This window comes from Carassius carassius, chromosome 30 (genome assembly GCF_963082965.1).
Source record: "Carassius carassius chromosome 30, fCarCar2.1, whole genome shotgun sequence".
NCBI classification, from domain to species: Eukaryota; Metazoa; Chordata; class Actinopteri; order Cypriniformes; family Cyprinidae; genus Carassius; species Carassius carassius.
In genome coordinates, this window is record NC_081784.1 from 17,629,211 (window position 1) to 17,645,540 (window position 16,330).

Consider the following 16,330-nt stretch of genomic DNA (forward strand, 5'->3'; position numbering starts at 1 on the left):
TGTGTGGCTTGCCTGGGCAGTACTCACAGGGACAGAGTGCTCTCACTGAGAGAGAATGAGTCTCGCCCTGCTTCACTTGCAGATCGCCTTCTTTCATGAAGGTGGTCCTCCCCTAGTCTGCTCTCCCAATTAAATGGCCAATTTCTTACTGGTGTGCATGGAATGAGGACCTATCTTATTGTAATGTGTCATTCGTGTTAACCTTCCTGTAAAAGTTGCTGGATAGGGGGCACACACCTTCCATGCTCAATGTATATTTGGCAGCCTGTCAGTCTGCATGAATTAAGTGTTTGTGGGGAGCTCGGAGATTCAATCTGCCTCGTTCCCTTACTGTGACGACCTGGGACTTATCCTTAGTCATTACCCTTTTGGTTCTTCCCAGTTCAGAGGATGGGCAGGGTCCCAATCCACTCTACCCGGTCTGGGCTCTTGGAGTGTATGTGGAGCGCTCTTGCCTGTTTCATATGTTTCGGAGGTCGCTCTAAAGGGCTACTGGATTCAAAGAAGAGGCTATCTCATGGCATAATGGACACTATAGCCCTTGCTTTTGCCTATAGTGTCCTATAGGAGTAAAGGCCCACTCAAATAGTGGAATGGCCTCTTCCTGGGCTTGGTCCAGCGGGATTTCTATTGGTAATATCTGTGTGGCCGCTAACTAGTTATTGCCATAAACCTTCACCGGATTTTATAAATTGTATTATCCTGCCCTTTGGCACGGATTTTGTCTGTGTAAATTACCTAATCACATATATGAGTGGAGAAGGTTCTGTTATGTAGTCCACAGCCTAGTGGCATCCAGTACGGGTGCTCAAGGGCTGGGCTTGCAGGGCACTTGCTTATAGAACGGTGCTTTTGGATGCTGTCCCCATAGCATGTCCAGTGCAACAGGAGAGACAGCTTAAAGGGAATGCTTCATTTACTAATGTAACCTTTGTTCCTTGAGATAAGGGAACGAGCATTGTGTAGGCTGCTGTGCTATAAAGCTGCACGCGAGTCGGTGACTGTCACTATCAGTCGAAAGGTTCGGATTAAATGTTTAAAAGGGATAGTTCACCCGATTTTTAAGATTAATGTTTATTTTGGATAGTATATGGTTTGTACTTTCTGTCAAAAAATATGCTGAATCTTAGGAAAATCTATACAACTGTATTATCGTTAGTGCACTGGGGACAGAAGGCATGAATGGTTAAATATGTATAAAAATAAATCATGTTAAATAAATAATGTAAATAATGATTATCACATTAAGTTGTGTTTTATGAAAAACAGAAGTTACTTTTTTTGTGAAATAATGGTTTGCCACAAATGTAGAAAAGTTGCTCCAAGTTTTGCGGAATTTAAAATTATTGCCATTTTCATTTCAGCCCTTAAAGTGAGTAACCCCAGAGTGCAGTCTGGACGATGGGGCGGGGCGACACTTCTAGGCGGAGCGACACGTGTCGCCCCGCCCATATTTGTTTTCCCCGCCTTTTACATTTTGATCCGAGCCAGCAGGGGGCAGTTTGCGTTGAAATAAACAGAACGGTGGCAACTGCAGCAGCAGAGTAATAACGCTATTCCACGTTGATTGCATGAGGTGAGTAAAAGTGGTTGTGTAAATATCTTATAATATTAAATGCGATGTTCGATCATTTATTTATCCATTGTACGTTCAATTTGAATAATTATTGTTAATAATTGTTATAAATTGCTCATTTTATTGTTCTTTGTGGATTGTAACAGTACACTCTGTACATGGCTTTAGTTCTTAGGTTTGATTTTACAGAGGTATGCCATTACATTTGTCAAGTTATTTGAACAGACATGCATGATTATTGTGTGCATATTATTATTATTATTTTTCAGGATGACATGATCAGGAGGTGGTGGTTTTCTGTTCTCCTGGACAGCTTCACTCCGCAAATGTATGTAGCTGTTTGAATGTTGCTACATGAAACATTACTCTGTACTGTATCTAGCAATATACCTACCTCTTGACATTTGTTCTTTTAGAGCTCAACCACTGAGGGGAGGAACTTCACCATTCAAAAGACAGTGTCTTCAGGCAGAGTCCAGCAAAGCAGGTTATTTGTGCACATACATTCATTAAGAACTAATCATTACATGTGTGTACATGCAGAGGTATTTTAGTTATTACAGCTACATGGTTGTTCAGATATGAAATTGGGATTATGTACAAGTACTATATTGGTCAACACCATGGATTATTTTATATATAGCTATCAGTTAACATCAGCATCAAATACATTTAAAAACATTTCATCTTAATTCTTTTTCAGACAGCCGCGAGTGTTTCAAATAACTTCTGTTTGCGATCTAATGTGGATTTTGTTCACCATATAAGACAGAAATATTTATAGTCAATGTAAAAGATCTTCATGTGGATCATGCATATAAATATAGGGGGAAGGGGGAAGTCGTGGCCTAATGGTTAGAGAGTCGGACTCCCAATCGAAAGGTTGTGAGTTCGAGTCCCGGGCCGGCAGGAATTGTGGGTGGGGGGAGTGCATGTACAGTTCTCTCTCCACCTTCAATACCACGACTTAGGTGCCCTTGAGCAAGGCATCGAACCCCCAACTGCTCCCCGGGCGCCGCAGCATAAATGGCTGCCCACTGCTTCGGGTGTGTGCTCACAGTGTGTGTGTGTGTGTTCACTGCTCTGTGTGTGTGCACTTCGGATGGGTTAAATGCAGAGCACAAATTCTGAGTATGGGTCACCATACTTGGCTGAATGTCACTTCACTTTCACTTCACTTTCATATATACAAATATCTCACTGGATTATTACAATTAATGGCAAAAGGAATGTGTGGAAATGTAAACTAATATATCCTATTGACACACTAGCAAAATATATAAATAATTGGCTTAAAACTTTTTTTCTATGTGAAAATACTAACACGCCTAATACTTCTGCACAGTACTGTATATATTAACATTTTATTAGTGGTATTATAAAAGAATGAGTATGCAGTTGTGACAACAATCTATAGAGTTTGTTTAAAGCAAGGTTTTCTGTAGTCAGTGTTTATATAATGTTTAATAACTTTTATATACATGTATAAATAAACCTATGTATATTTTTGATTCAACAGCTTCCCCTGTCTTTAATAATAATAATAATCTTTATTAGATTATTAGATTAAATGTACCCACTAAAAAACAACAACAATACTTGTTTTAGCTTGCAGTGCCTGGCAGAAACATTAAAAACTACGAAAAACTTTAGTGCACTTTAATTCTAATGAGTAGATCAGACAATGTACTATTTTACTGTTTAAAATACAAGATATAAGTATGCATAATGAAAATTAAAATTAGCATGATATGAATATGGGCATTCAATTAAATGTATTTAGTTTTAGGGACTTGTTGTGGGGGATTTGTTAGTAATAATAGTAATAATAAATAGTAATAATAGTTTGTTGTTAATAAGTTTTGTTATTGTTGTATTTGTTACAGGTACCATTTCTCCTTTACCATTATTTCTACATTCATACTTGTATGACACACTGTTATCCATGTTTTCAAACATTCATTGTCTACCAAGTTCAATTTACAATGCATTATCCAAGCTGTACACATATCTTTCACATTTTAATTATTGTTATGATGACGTGAGAGATAGTCTTTAGTGCTTATAATGGTTTTGCTATCCTTGTGTAAGGGAATTTATGATGTGATTTAGACCTGCGACAGCCATAATGTGGTACCTGAGTCATGAGAGGATAAAACTCTTATCTTAAAGATATAGCACCATATTAAATAAATAAAGACAGTCTAAAAGCACACCAAACACTGTGCATATAGCATATAGTGCATGTTAACAGCATAGTGTACAGTGTTCATCACCTTCATCATCATCACCTCCTGCTAGCTGATGGCCATTTACAAAAGAAATACCTCTCCAATGTCAAACTCTATTAAAATTCTATAAGTTCCAATGCAAAGAGCACAGTATTACATTTGCAACCATTTTCAAGGAATAAGGCAGATTAACAAAACTATGCACGTTATTTATAGTCAAAATACATCCTGAAGCATGCCTAAAAAAATAAGCACATTAAAAAATCAAGACAAAAAGAAATCCTTTTTTCCCCCTTGATTCAACAGCTTCCCCTGGAAATCCTCAGGGAAGTTATTTTGTCAGCGGGTGACTCTGCATATTTGACACTTTCTCTGGTTTGCAGATGGTTTAGGGATGTGGTCACTCAAGAAGTTTTCCGAAAAGCGGCACACTTTGCCTGGCTAGACAGTAAGATTTCCCCCTGTTTAATGCTCATTCTGCAATGGAACTTTGTAGTATGAGGCTGTTAAACTTTTTATTATTATTATTATCTTTCCTGTATTTTGTCTTTACACTATAAGTTGTGGCCAACTGGAAGAATTGTCCTCCTGTCTACCAGAACGAGTTCAGACGGATGTACAGCATCAGGGAATGCTTGCAGTGCAGAGCCCTTTTCAAGTTTAACCCACCAGGGTACAGGGAAGAGGCCGGCGTGGTGATCTTCTGGGCTTTGTTTACACAGGATTTTGTTCCAAGGACTGTTTTTTTTTTTTTTTTTTTTTTTTTTTGCGCCATGAAACACATTTGTGTGTTCATTGAAGGGAAATGGAGAATGAACTGAGATCAACTGGTTTAATGTATTAATTGATGTCATTTAAAGTTAAACTTTGCAGTGTATAATGTTTTATTTAAAAAGCTATGGCAAACATGTGCATGACAACAGGTTTCAGTCATTTACATCAGTCTATCATTCTTTAAGGTTTCTCATATTTGATGGTAACATCATATGCTATGCATTGCTCATAATGAATTCTTAATTTAGTTGTGACAATTCGGTGTAATTTTTCAATTACCAATGATTTTGATAAACAATGAAGTGTTTAAAGGGGTGATTAAATGTATTATGTTTTTATATAGAACCGGGTAACTAAATAAATTCAGGATTAATGAGGTTTTCAGTAGTGCAGTTCAGAAAACAAATAACAGAAAGTGACGAGTGTTTTTGGGCAAGTTCTTTAGAACCTGTATAGTTCCTTCCTTGCAAAAAGTAACCATGGATTTATTGTAGTAAAAATATTTGTTGGCATATTAATTACCATGAGCTGTAATTATAAAAACACCATAGTTTAACTATAGTTTTTGTAGCAGAACCATGGTAAATTTTCGTAGGGGCTAAGGGAATGTTCAGTTTGTTATTGGTGACGTTCAGAGACTGGTGACAATTTGTTACACACACACACATACATATATATATGTGTGTGTATATATATATATATATATATATATATATATATATATATATATATATATATATATATACGTATATATCATTTGAATATATAAATCAAGGTACTCCATGACTATCTACATAACCATACTTCGCATTATATTGCCGTGTCATTTTCAAAAACCAGCGAGTAATGCCAAGGTAGCGTCTACAGCCGTTGAGGGAGTAATTGTAAATTAGACCATTTATTTCTGTTCTGTTCGTCGTAATCCAAAACTCTTTGCATTTATACGGGATGTTGTGGAAACGCAACAATAAATGCAAAAACACAACATTTATATTCGCTTTTTAATTTATATTAAAAGTGTATTCATCTGAGTGTCTACTTCCGCATTCCAATCCTGCTCACAGCGTCATAATTCTTTATACCAATAAGCTGGAAAATCGTTTCTCATCTGTACACCAATAAGCTCATCTTAATCATAAACCAATAACCGCGCGCCCCAACGTGTCGCCCCGCCCCATCGTCCAGACTGCACTCTGGGCTACTACCTTAAATTAGCAAGCTGAAGAAAGAAAGTAACGTAAAAAAAATCGCACCAAAACGCTAGATGGCAGTAGGTCGTTGGATATTTTAGTTATACTTAGAGAAACAAATCCGGAAGAAGAGTGTTGATCACTTGACCGGTAGCGGATTCCTACTGTTTAGGATAAGTTTTTGTTTTATGTCTTTGTCGTTTTCCTCTTTTCTTTTGATACACATATTCGCGGGAATAATTGCATCTTAACAACTGGTTCACATACACTGTAATGTTACAAACTTTTTTTTATAATTGGTAATGCTCGGCTTTCATGAGAAATCTGGACTCAACGCTTTAACATTTATTTTGCAATAAGAACCTTATTTTTTGACATTATAAGTTAATCGTTGTCTGTATAAACTGTCTCGGCATATTTGACAATGGGTTGTGTCTGTTCGCGCTGACACTTTCATGTGTTTTCCAAACTCTAAACATAAATGGTTTATAAATCATTGAAGTATTAGAAACTGATTAACGTGGATAAGCAACGGAATATGGCTACATCTGAGATGATGCTGAGTCTTGGACTAATTGGTAAGATTAAAATTGATTATTAATAAAGATATTTTATTATGAGTACATTTTATGTATTAAAGCGATTGCTAACTCAATATTTTGTAATTAAAATCCTCATATTTTTCCAAAACCAGTATGACTTTCATCTGTTGAACACACAAGGGGAAGTTAGTCAAAGTGACAATCAGTCACCATTTACTTGCATCATGTGGGAAATAGAGTGAAAGTGAATGGTAACTGAGACTCTCCCCAGTATTCGGTCTAACATTTCATTTTGTGGTATGCAGATAAAAGGCCTCATGACAGAATTTACATTTTTGGGTGAACTATCACTTTAATTGTAGAATAATAATTATTTTGGCAGTAACTGAGTTTGTCCCCTTTACACAGAGAAAGATGTAAATGCAGACACGCTTTGGGTTTGGTGTTATCCTTCCATCACTGCTGATCTGCGAGAGATTCTGTTGAGAAAATGTTGCCTACCGTTGAACAATCAGGTGCTGCACACATTTGTGTTTGGACAATACTGCCGAACCTGGTACTACATCACCACTGTCGAGGTTCAGGAGCCAACTGCACTTAAAAAGGTACAAAACTTTGTTTTGGACTCCACTACCAACCTGAAAGCTTACAAACCTGTGGCCGGATAATGCTACAGGAATAGTTCAACACATAATAAAAACTTTGATCATATGAAAATCTTTTGTTAATTTACTCAACTTTATCGCACTTCAAACATGTATATCTGGAGAAGTTTACCAGAATGTTGATACTGCACTTTTCCATTTAATGTCAGTAAATGCTGACCATGGGCTGTGAAGCTCCAAAAAGTGACAAAAAGCATCATACCAGTAGTCCATACATCAGTTTCATGTGAGGAGAAGACAGAAACCTAAACCATTATTCATTGATAATTGTTTCTTATTCACATGTGTATTCTAATTTGGAACATCAATGACAGAAGGTTAATAAACGAGTCAACTATTCCTACAGTATAATCCAGTGGTGCTCAACCAGGGGTCCCAAGATGACTTAAAAAAAGACAAAACAAGCAATAAAATAAATTGAAATTGAAAATAACTGTCAAGATATTCCTTTCTTAAATTTACACCGTCACCATCTCTTTGTTTCCTTTAAAACTGATGATATGATGAAAATCACGCCATCTTGCTAATTTACTTCAATTTCATTCAAAGGTGACTCATTTCTCAATAGTTATCACAGCTAAGGACTTCAACCCTGAAAAATATGCTGCATTCAGTAGAGTTCTGTGCAGGTATGTTTCATTTATGTACAAAACCATTTAGTGCTTGTGTGGAGTTTCAGAAATGGGTCATTATTTCTTTCACTCAGCATCTTTTGTTTGTCATCGCACAATTTCTAAAGATGTACATAATGTTTTTGAGAGTTTGTGATGTTACATCTGTAACATTGTGTTTGTTCAGGACGTATATCAAACATGGAAGTCCTGTGAAGATGATGGAATGCTACATTGCTGTTCTGACCAAAGGGATATGCCAGAGTGATGAGAACGGCTCCTTCCTTATCAAAGATTACGACGTCAGAAAGGCCTACCTGGCTGGATCCTTAAAAGGTTAGGGGGAACCCTTAAAATGAACAAGCCCTACTCACTATACACGACAAGAAATGAGCAGCTAAAATCACATAACTCTGGCACCGTGGCCATTTGCTCCATATGGCTTTATGATTGTCATTTTAGAAATCCTTCAAGAAAGTGTCTTAATTCTGTAAAAAAAACAATATATATATATTAGTATGCAACTTTTCTTTATTCTAGACTTCATGAGATGTTGAATCTTTATTTTAGATGTTGTGTCACAGTTTGGTATGGAGACCATCATCCTTTATACAGCACTAATGTTGAAAAAAAGAGTAGTGGTCTATCACCCACGTATTGAGGCGCTGCTGGAGTTCACAAGGTAACCACTGAGATGAGCATTCAGTTGACGTGAAATCAAGACTGATTCTATTTACTTTCTTAATTTACATTTGACATTGACATACAGTAATCCAAACCAGAAATATGCCAGATTAAGGAAGTAAAATGGATTGCAAACAGCATTTCACGTTGAAGTTTAGTATGTCCTGTTTTGTTTTTACAAAGAGATTTGTTCAAGGTGCTTGTGGTTATGGTTAGTGGTTTACACTATTGTTCGAAAAAAATAAATAATTTGTGTGCTTACGAAGCATGCATTTATTTGATCAAAAATACAGTAAAACGGTAATATTCTGAAATATTACAATTTAAAAAATAATTTCCGTTTCAGTATATTTTAAAAATGTTATGTGTTCTTGTGATGGCAAAGTGACATTTTCAGAAACCTTGATACATTTCCAAAATCTATGATGAATAGAAACTTAATAAAGAACAGTATTTGTTTCAATTATATATTTCTATCGAATTATATATTTTTGTAATTAACTCTTTTGATCAGTTTAATGCAACCTTGCTTAACAAAAGCATTTATTTCTTTAAAAAAAAAAAAGCTTACTCAACCCACACTTTTGAATATTATTGTATGATAATGGTCATGCACTAAAAATAATTTGTGGTAACAGTGTTTGTCTTTTTAAAACCAGAGCTCTTCCTGGATTGGTATGGCATAGAAAAGACTGGTCCATCCTCCACCCCTTTGTTCACCTGAATGAAAATGAGCTGGAAAACCTCAAACTGTGTACAGGTATGGACAACTGCTCCTCCCAAAACAAACACTTGCTGCATTTATGAATTTCTCTGTTCTTTTTCTCTGTAGGATATGTTGCTGGGTTTGTCGATCCTGAAGTCCGAGACAGATCAGATCTGTTTGATGTGTATGTTAATCTTCCAGACAGTGAAATCACTGTGTCACAAAGTGCCAAAGGTGAGAGAGCCAGTTTTACATACTGACTGGGATGTGGATGTTAAGTCACCATACCTCACTCTTCCATATGTTTTCAGAGGCAATGGCTATGGGAAAACTCCATAAAGAGATCGGCAACTTCATTCTCCAAGCTGCAGAGGACACCGATCGCATAGATGCACAGGTTATTAAGGTGACGTACAATACTAAGAAAGTATACTAAGTACAAATACACAAAATACAGCGGTAGCACAACCTACATTTTGAAGCAATTATTGACAACGAATATTAGTAATCCAGCACCTTTTTAAATCTGTCTCCAGGATATTTCAGTAAAAACTAAGGAGATCCTCTGTAACCTGAAGTCTCTTGCTGATGAAGCGGAGAACTCTAAGTTGACTTTGGAGACCCTGAAGCAGCGGCACTACCCTCCAGCGACGGAGAACTTCCTCTTTCACTTAGCTGCCGCTGAGCAACTCCTGAAGATCTGACCAATCAGTGCATCTCGTCCAACTGGCATGCCTCACAGTAACTGATCCGAGAGGAACTTACCATTCATTGTGGAATCATAAATTAACTAACATTTGAAATAATCTGCATGTCTAATTTCAGGTGTTCTGAACAGGGCAAAGGTCATTTAAGAACATAAAGATTTGTTATAAAGATATAAAATACAGCTATAACATGATAGCTATACCTCATGGGTGTAATTATATTGAATGTAACATTTCTAAGTGGTTTGAGATAAATAATTCAGAATCAAACCTTTTGGTAGCACTTGGATTTATATGCTGTCCTCTGTAAGCATTCCTTAGGTATCTAATTATTAAGTTTTTCTTAACCTTAATTTGGCATGCTGTTTGTACTTTTAAAATATTTCATCATTGCACGTCAATGTGAAAGGGATGACGGTTGCCTAGTTCATGCCTAACTAAAAGACATTTGTTATGCTGTTAAATAATAATAATAATGTTATGTTAATTGTTCAGTGAAAACTAAAATACAGTTGCTCTAATTAGGGTCCCATTAAATTATGTAAATAAATGAAACACTGAAAATCAGTTTTACTTAACTATTGAGTGCCAAAACCTCAGCTTAAAGTTATGATGTTAATTAAAAAACCTGTATGTCTATTGATTTAAGAAATCTTTTTATCATTATATGTTCAAATGACAAAAGACATTCCCCATTATAGATGGCACTATGTTCCCACATTTTGCATTCCTACTGGTTGCTCATATTATTGATTTTGACTTTATACATTTTTGATTAATCTCCTTTTTAATTTGACAGCCCCTTGTTATCAAGGGCTATTCTCCGTGCCTAAACAGATCATACATGATATTCTGATCATATGTGTGCAATATATCCTGAAAGAAGATGTTCAAACTGTATTCTCAGATTTCTTAACCACTGTCCTCATCCTTTACATAGTCATAAAATGCTGTTTTGTCTGTGACCATTAAATGTATATATAAAAAATGTATATGTGAGTGGAAAAAGGGATTTTTATTGAGACTAACAGACAGTGTTATTAACAGGATTTGGTAAAATTCCACTTCAATGCAGCGTTTAAAACCCTTTTAAATGATTATGAATTCAGTACCGTACAGTTGTACTTCTTCCTTTGGTCGTTGGCAAGTTGGCAATGGCAACATTACAGTCCTCTGTGGTAAAACAGTTCACTGTTACCATCAAGTGACTGAAACTCCTCCCTTTAAACGCTTCTTCTTTATCTGTAAATAAAAAAATAGGTTGGATCTGAATAATGCTTATCAATGGAGTTGGATAATGCGCTTTTTGATGAAAACATTCAGAGAATTGATTGAATTTAATGTATTTACGAAATTAAAATTATAGCATATGATAACCTAGTTTGTTATGAATCTGCACATTAGTTATCTAATGTGTGTTACTTTGCCAAACTGTGGAAAAAGACTGAAGGATACAGGAATCATCAGGCCAAAGATAATGGCGGTACTGATGTGCCGAACGTGTGATTATCATTGGGTTCCTCTGGACAAACGTTGCCCTGAAACTTTGATAGCAGAGTTCACATGATCACAAAACTTTTACAGTTCAACTTGTAAAATGGAAGGCAACCCATTTTGACTTGTACCTTTTAACCCTTTAACTGTCACCCCTTCCCGTATACGGGACGCCTACATTTACTTCACTATATTACAATTAAATCTAATCTTGACAAACTATATATCGTTGGAAAGGTCTAAGACTCCCAAATATATATTTTACCAATGTTTTTTGTTAAATATTATGTAGGAAAATTCATAGATTAAGGAGAGCCAGCAGTAAAGGTGGAAAAGCTGCAGTGGTGCCAAAGAGAGTCGCTCTTGAGATGGCTGTTTCTTTTATGGCCTGTGACCACAAAGAATACATATTTGAACAGTTATAACATAAGCAGCGATGGTGGCATAAGTTTTTATTGTAGTCTCACCTTAGATCCAGCTGCCTTTGAGACTCCAACCGGATTGCCGTTAGAATCAAACACTCGTATTCCATTATCGGCCTCTTCACTTCTCACCACCATTACACTGAATGCAGCTAGACAGGCTAGAAAACCACATGTTTGGTTCAAAACGTTTCAATGGCATTATAACCCTAGACGGCACACTATAGACAGAAATATGTATGAAATGGGATAACAATATGAACACACTGCTGTAGATGAATTGTGTGCATTTGTTTTCTAGTGTTCTCACCTGAGAGAGGAATAGGTAACAAGGATCTAGAGAAGGTCTCAGCCACAGCACCGACGAGTCTAAAACGCTTGAGTATAATCTGATGAAGAGCCTGGAAAGAGAACATATTCAGGTCACACTTCACCCCAAAATCTTTTAATTAATATTTAATTCTAGTATTTTCCCCATCAAGATAATTTGAAGAATTTGTGCACGTAATTGTCATTAAAATTACGTTTATTAATGTGCATAATTTATTATTATTTTAATACATGTCTGAATGTCCTAAATTAGGATTTAATTTCATTAAGATGAACATAATTACTGGTTACTTTGATTTTTTGTGTTGGGGTGTAACATGACCCGGACATGAACTTTGAACCTTGACAGGTTTCTTGAGATTCTAACACCTGCTGTATGTCAACAATAAACCGAACGTAAAATCATCAGATGAAAACAGTTTATTGAATGAGAAGCCAGGACTGTCTCTCACCCCTGCAAATGTTGAGTAGGCAACTGTTCCAACAATAAGAATGGACTGCTTCATTGACGTTTTGTTATCCTAAGCAAAAGAGTGAAATAACTATGGTTAAAATAATCTGCCAAGTCACACAAAGACCAGTTTTTAATATAATTTAAATTTAATTAAAGGCCACACTGTTTACCTTAGTCACTGTTGCATTTCTGTTAGCATGGTTGAATCCTGCACAGTATGTCTGAAGCAAAAACTACAGCAAAAATTGTTACCAAAATAGTTTATTGACAAGACATAAATGAAGACATAAATGTAGATAGTACTTACTTGCCAGAACAATGCAGGTTTAATGCCTTTGTGGGGTATTAAACTTGAAACAACCTGTAGAAATAAAAACAGGTGGGATCTTTCATTTCAGATCATAATATATATATATATCTTTGTCTACAAAAAAATCTAATTTATCTCTTTTTTCTTTTACTTTTCATTTTAGAAAGCACATTTGGACAGCCAGTTACTGCTGTAACCAACATGTCATTGACTGACACACTTTTACCTGCGATTACTCGCTGAAGTGGAAATCATTCTTTACACAAATGCTCCATTAGAATCTATTTATATTAAGACATTGATTTATATTTAGATAATTATACTTTATTTGTGAGACAATGGAGGAAGCAGGAGATTACACTAAAACACAGGTGAACAACTCAGTATAATCCAAAATAATTTATTTGCTTAGTTCTGTATCTTATTTTGTCCCATGTCCAAAGAATCTGTGATATCTATATATTGTTAGTCATGCCTACTTGAAAAAAATGTAAATTCATAGGAACTTACAAGATACAGTAACCAGGCTTTAGCAACCTAGAGAGAGAAATAAAGGAATGTTTTCAAATTGGTTCTAAAGTAAGGAAAGAAAGAAAAAACTAATGAATACTAATCTTATTAAGCAGCCTACTTTTTAATTTCTTTGTGTATATCCCTAATTCTGAAGAAGTGTCTGGGCCTGCTCAATTTCAGCCTAAAGAAAAAAAAAACATATTGGGTCTTCTGCTTTCAATTATTAATGTAAACAATGTTAAAAGCAAGGAACAAATATCACAACGTTCGTTTCAACGGTTCTAGTGCACGTGATACTGTTAATCCAAGATGGGCAGGGGTATCGCTATGTCCAGAAAATTCTCTGTATATTGTCCTACAACTGCTACATTGAAAAATGTTGTCCAAAGTCTTGTTCTGTCTCACTTATATTACTGTCCAGTAGTTTGGAGTAGTGTGGCCCAAAAACATCTAAGAAAACTTCAAATTGCACAGAATAGAGCAGCCAGAGTAGTTCTGTGCTGTTCTTTTCGCGCTAGTGTGCGTGAGATGCATATTAAATTATCTTGGTTAACAGTAGAGGCAAAAGTAAAATATAATGTTTTGTTGTTCATGCACAAGGTCATGGCTAATGAAGCATATAACTTTATAAAAGAAAAAATATTGTTTAGTGGATATGGTCATGAGCACGTGACACGCTCAGTCAGCAACAAGATAATGATTACTCCTAGTCCAAGATGTAATTTTATGAAGAAAACTATTGTATACAGAGGGGCTGTAGACTGGAACTCACTTCCATCCAGCGTCAGGGAACTCAAAAATAAATTTTCTTTTAAGAAAACAATAAAACAGAGATTACAGGTGTGAAAGTATTACTTATTTTTATTTTTGCATGTTTTGTTTTAAATTGTTTGAATTGCATGTTGAATAGATGTTGCTTTTTGGATGACTGCATAATTTGCACTTCTTTCAAATGTGTGTCATGGTAGCTAATATATCGTATAGTTTTTATAGATTTTATTGATGTATTGATTAATTGAATTTTGTATTGTGATTTCAGTGGACCCCAGGAAGACTAGCGACCACCATAGTGTTTATATTCCAAATAAAACAATAAAACAATCTAGGCTTTGTATTAGCAGTCTGTACTGTACTGTAGTGGTGTGATTCATGTAGTATACATGAGTTGATGTAGCACTGTACTGTAGTGGTGTGATTCATGTAGTATACATGAGCTGATGTAGCACTGTACTGTAGTGGTGTGATTCATGTAGTATACATGAGCTGATGTAGCACTGTACTGTAGTGGTGTGATTCATGTAGTATACATGAGCTGATGTAGCACTGTACTGTAGTGGTGTGATTCATGTAGTATACATGAGCTGATGTAGCACTGTACTGTAGTGGTGTGATTCATGTAGTATACATGAGCTGATGTAGCGATGCAGCAACTCACCTGAACTGGGGTCGAGGAATTTGAACCAGAGACGCAGTCTGCTTAGAAAGGACTGCAAAATTATGAATTTGCTAATTTATTTGTGGTTGATATTATTTGCATGAAAATATATTATTAAAAATGTGATATTTACGGAATTACGGAATTTACTAAGACATTAAAGAAAAAATTCCATAAACAGGCCGTCTTGATATTTGACCCAAATTACCTTCTAAATGTATTTTGCCTTTTTTTTTTTTTTTTATAAACAATGCAATGTGCAACATACAACCCTCTATTTTTTTACACATAGACTATATGCTATGGATTTTCAATCCATATTTTGTCAAATCCATAGCATATATGCATATATGTGTAAAAAATAGAGGGTTGTATGTTGCACATTGCATTGTTTATAAAAAAGGAAAAATAAACCTATAAATTGCTCACAATCTACTAAATTATGCCTTCTGAACAAGGTTTTTTTTTGTATGTTAAGTGCCTAATTCTAGAACTGTCTTCCTTCAGGTTGTGGTAGAGTCCTTTTGGCAGCTGCACCAAATTGCATATTTTTGCTGTGAATAAACGTGTTTTACACCCGAGGAAGCTCCATATTCTCTCTGTTTCACATGAGCCATAAAACACTTATGTATCAAATATGATTATAAAACCTGAACATGAAAAATGGCATGTAGGTGCGTGTGTGAGCTGCGCAACTAATGCAAAATTAGTGTCTGTGGACTCTCACTTTAGCCATCCTGGCCTGGACCAACACCCCGAGAAAGGTTTATAATTTACTTTGCATTCAACACATTCTCCATTCTCTAAATAGGATCAAGTTATTGGGAAACTAGCAATAGAAATGCTTAATTCATAGCAAATCTTAAACTCACTGACTAAACTCTTGTTTATCTGTAGAGTGGAGGATTAGGGGAAATCCACATTCCGCTGTTGGCTGACCTCACAAAGCAAGTGTCAAGGGATTATGGGGTCCTGCTGGAGGGTCCTGGAATTGCACTAAGGTAACGTGCAGTCATTAACAAAAAAAAAAAAAAGTAGTTCTCATAAGTTTGTTTTCATGGATTGTTAGGCTGCATAATTTGCTTTTCAGGAGAAATGTATCTATAACCAAATGGTGTTTCACATTATAGGGGTCTTTTCATTATTGATCCTAATGGAGTGATTCGACACATGAGTGTAAACGACTTGCCGGTTGGACGATCTGTTTAGGAAACCATCCGCCTGGTAAAGGCCTTCCAGTTTGTGGAAACCCATGGTGAAGTTTGTCCTGCCAGCTGGACCCCAAAGTCACCCACAGTGAGTTTTTACAGCTTTTACTAGTAGGTCTTTGTGTGTTAACACCGATAACATCGGACTAATAGAGTTTTTTAGAAACATGAACACTCTTTATAAAGCTATTAAGGACTGGTTACCTTTCTGCACTTTCTATTCAGTTGACTTCCATTTATATGTATTCAATTGCATGGAAACAGGAAACAAGTAGAAATTTTGCATGCTTTAAGTCAAGTGACAGCAGCTTTAGCTTTCAGTATTTATGAATTGGTAGTATTCGGCTAGCATTGAATTTAGTAAATCTGGCATAGTCATAAATTTGAAATATAAGGGTTTTGTTGTTTGTTTTGACTTTGCATTCATGTAATTGTCTTTTCTTTTTGTTTAGATTAAACCAACTCCAGATGGCTCGAA

At 35.7% G+C, this 16,330-nt stretch overlaps 2 protein-coding genes, 1 long non-coding RNA gene and 1 pseudogene across 4 annotated transcripts; 3 read left to right on the forward strand and 1 right to left on the reverse strand.

The window, feature by feature from the left end:
• Positions 1–1,369: 1,369 nt before the first annotated feature.
• Positions 1,370–4,831, forward strand: LOC132110778 (uncharacterized). Its single transcript, XR_009424682.1, has 4 exons — positions 1,370–1,904; positions 1,993–2,063; positions 4,114–4,255; positions 4,369–4,831. It is a non-coding gene; the product is annotated as an uncharacterized LOC132110778 (long non-coding RNA).
• A 1,054-nt stretch (positions 4,832–5,885) lies between these two features.
• On the forward strand, positions 5,886–10,678 carry LOC132110779 (DENN domain-containing protein 10). Of its 2 annotated transcripts, XM_059517717.1 has the most exons (10): positions 5,886–6,349; positions 6,466–6,610; positions 6,722–6,918; positions 7,528–7,607; positions 7,777–7,925; positions 8,160–8,271; positions 8,933–9,033; positions 9,106–9,213; positions 9,291–9,385; positions 9,516–10,678. In XM_059517717.1, exons 2-10 carry the CDS (start codon positions 6,562–6,564, stop codon positions 9,681–9,683), a joined length of 1,059 nt encoding a protein of 352 aa, XP_059373700.1. In that variant the 5' UTR covers positions 5,886–6,349; positions 6,466–6,561; the 3' UTR covers positions 9,684–10,678. The 2 variants fall into 2 exon arrangements, with proteins under 2 accessions (XP_059373700.1, XP_059373701.1); XM_059517718.1 differs by lacking the exon at positions 6,466–6,610 and having other exon boundaries at positions 5,887–6,349.
• Positions 10,679–10,849: 171 nt separating this feature from the next.
• On the reverse strand, positions 10,850–12,899 carry LOC132110329 (sideroflexin-4-like; annotated as a pseudogene).
• Positions 12,900–13,034: 135 nt separating this feature from the next.
• Positions 13,035–15,934, forward strand: LOC132110330 (thioredoxin-dependent peroxide reductase, mitochondrial-like). The gene is made up of 4 exons (XM_059516881.1): positions 13,035–13,067; positions 15,355–15,408; positions 15,542–15,645; positions 15,775–15,934. The coding sequence occupies exons 1-4, from the start codon at positions 13,035–13,037 to the stop codon at positions 15,851–15,853; spliced, it is 270 nt and encodes an 89-aa protein (XP_059372864.1). The 3' UTR covers positions 15,854–15,934.
• The last annotated feature ends 396 nt before the right edge of the window (positions 15,935–16,330 follow it).

Excerpts from the sequence above, each read along its gene's own strand:
- LOC132110330 (XM_059516881.1), top strand. The coding sequence starts at position 13,035 with ATGGAGGAAGCAGGAGATTACACTAAAACACAG. Across the intron at positions 13,068-15,354 it reads GAGATTACACTAAAACACAG|TGTCTGTGGACTCTCACTTT; the intron begins GTGAACAACTCA and ends ATGCAAAATTAG. Across the intron at positions 15,409-15,541 it reads GGACCAACACCCCGAGAAAG|AGTGGAGGATTAGGGGAAAT; the intron begins GTTTATAATTTA and ends GTTTATCTGTAG.
- LOC132110779 (XM_059517717.1), top strand. The coding sequence starts at position 6,562 with ATGGTAACTGAGACTCTCCCCAGTATTCGGTCTAACATTTCATTTTGT. Across the intron at positions 6,611-6,721 it reads GTCTAACATTTCATTTTGTG|AGAAAGATGTAAATGCAGAC; the intron begins GTATGCAGATAA and ends CCCTTTACACAG. Across the intron at positions 6,919-7,527 it reads AGCCAACTGCACTTAAAAAG|GTGACTCATTTCTCAATAGT; the intron begins GTACAAAACTTT and ends TTTCATTCAAAG.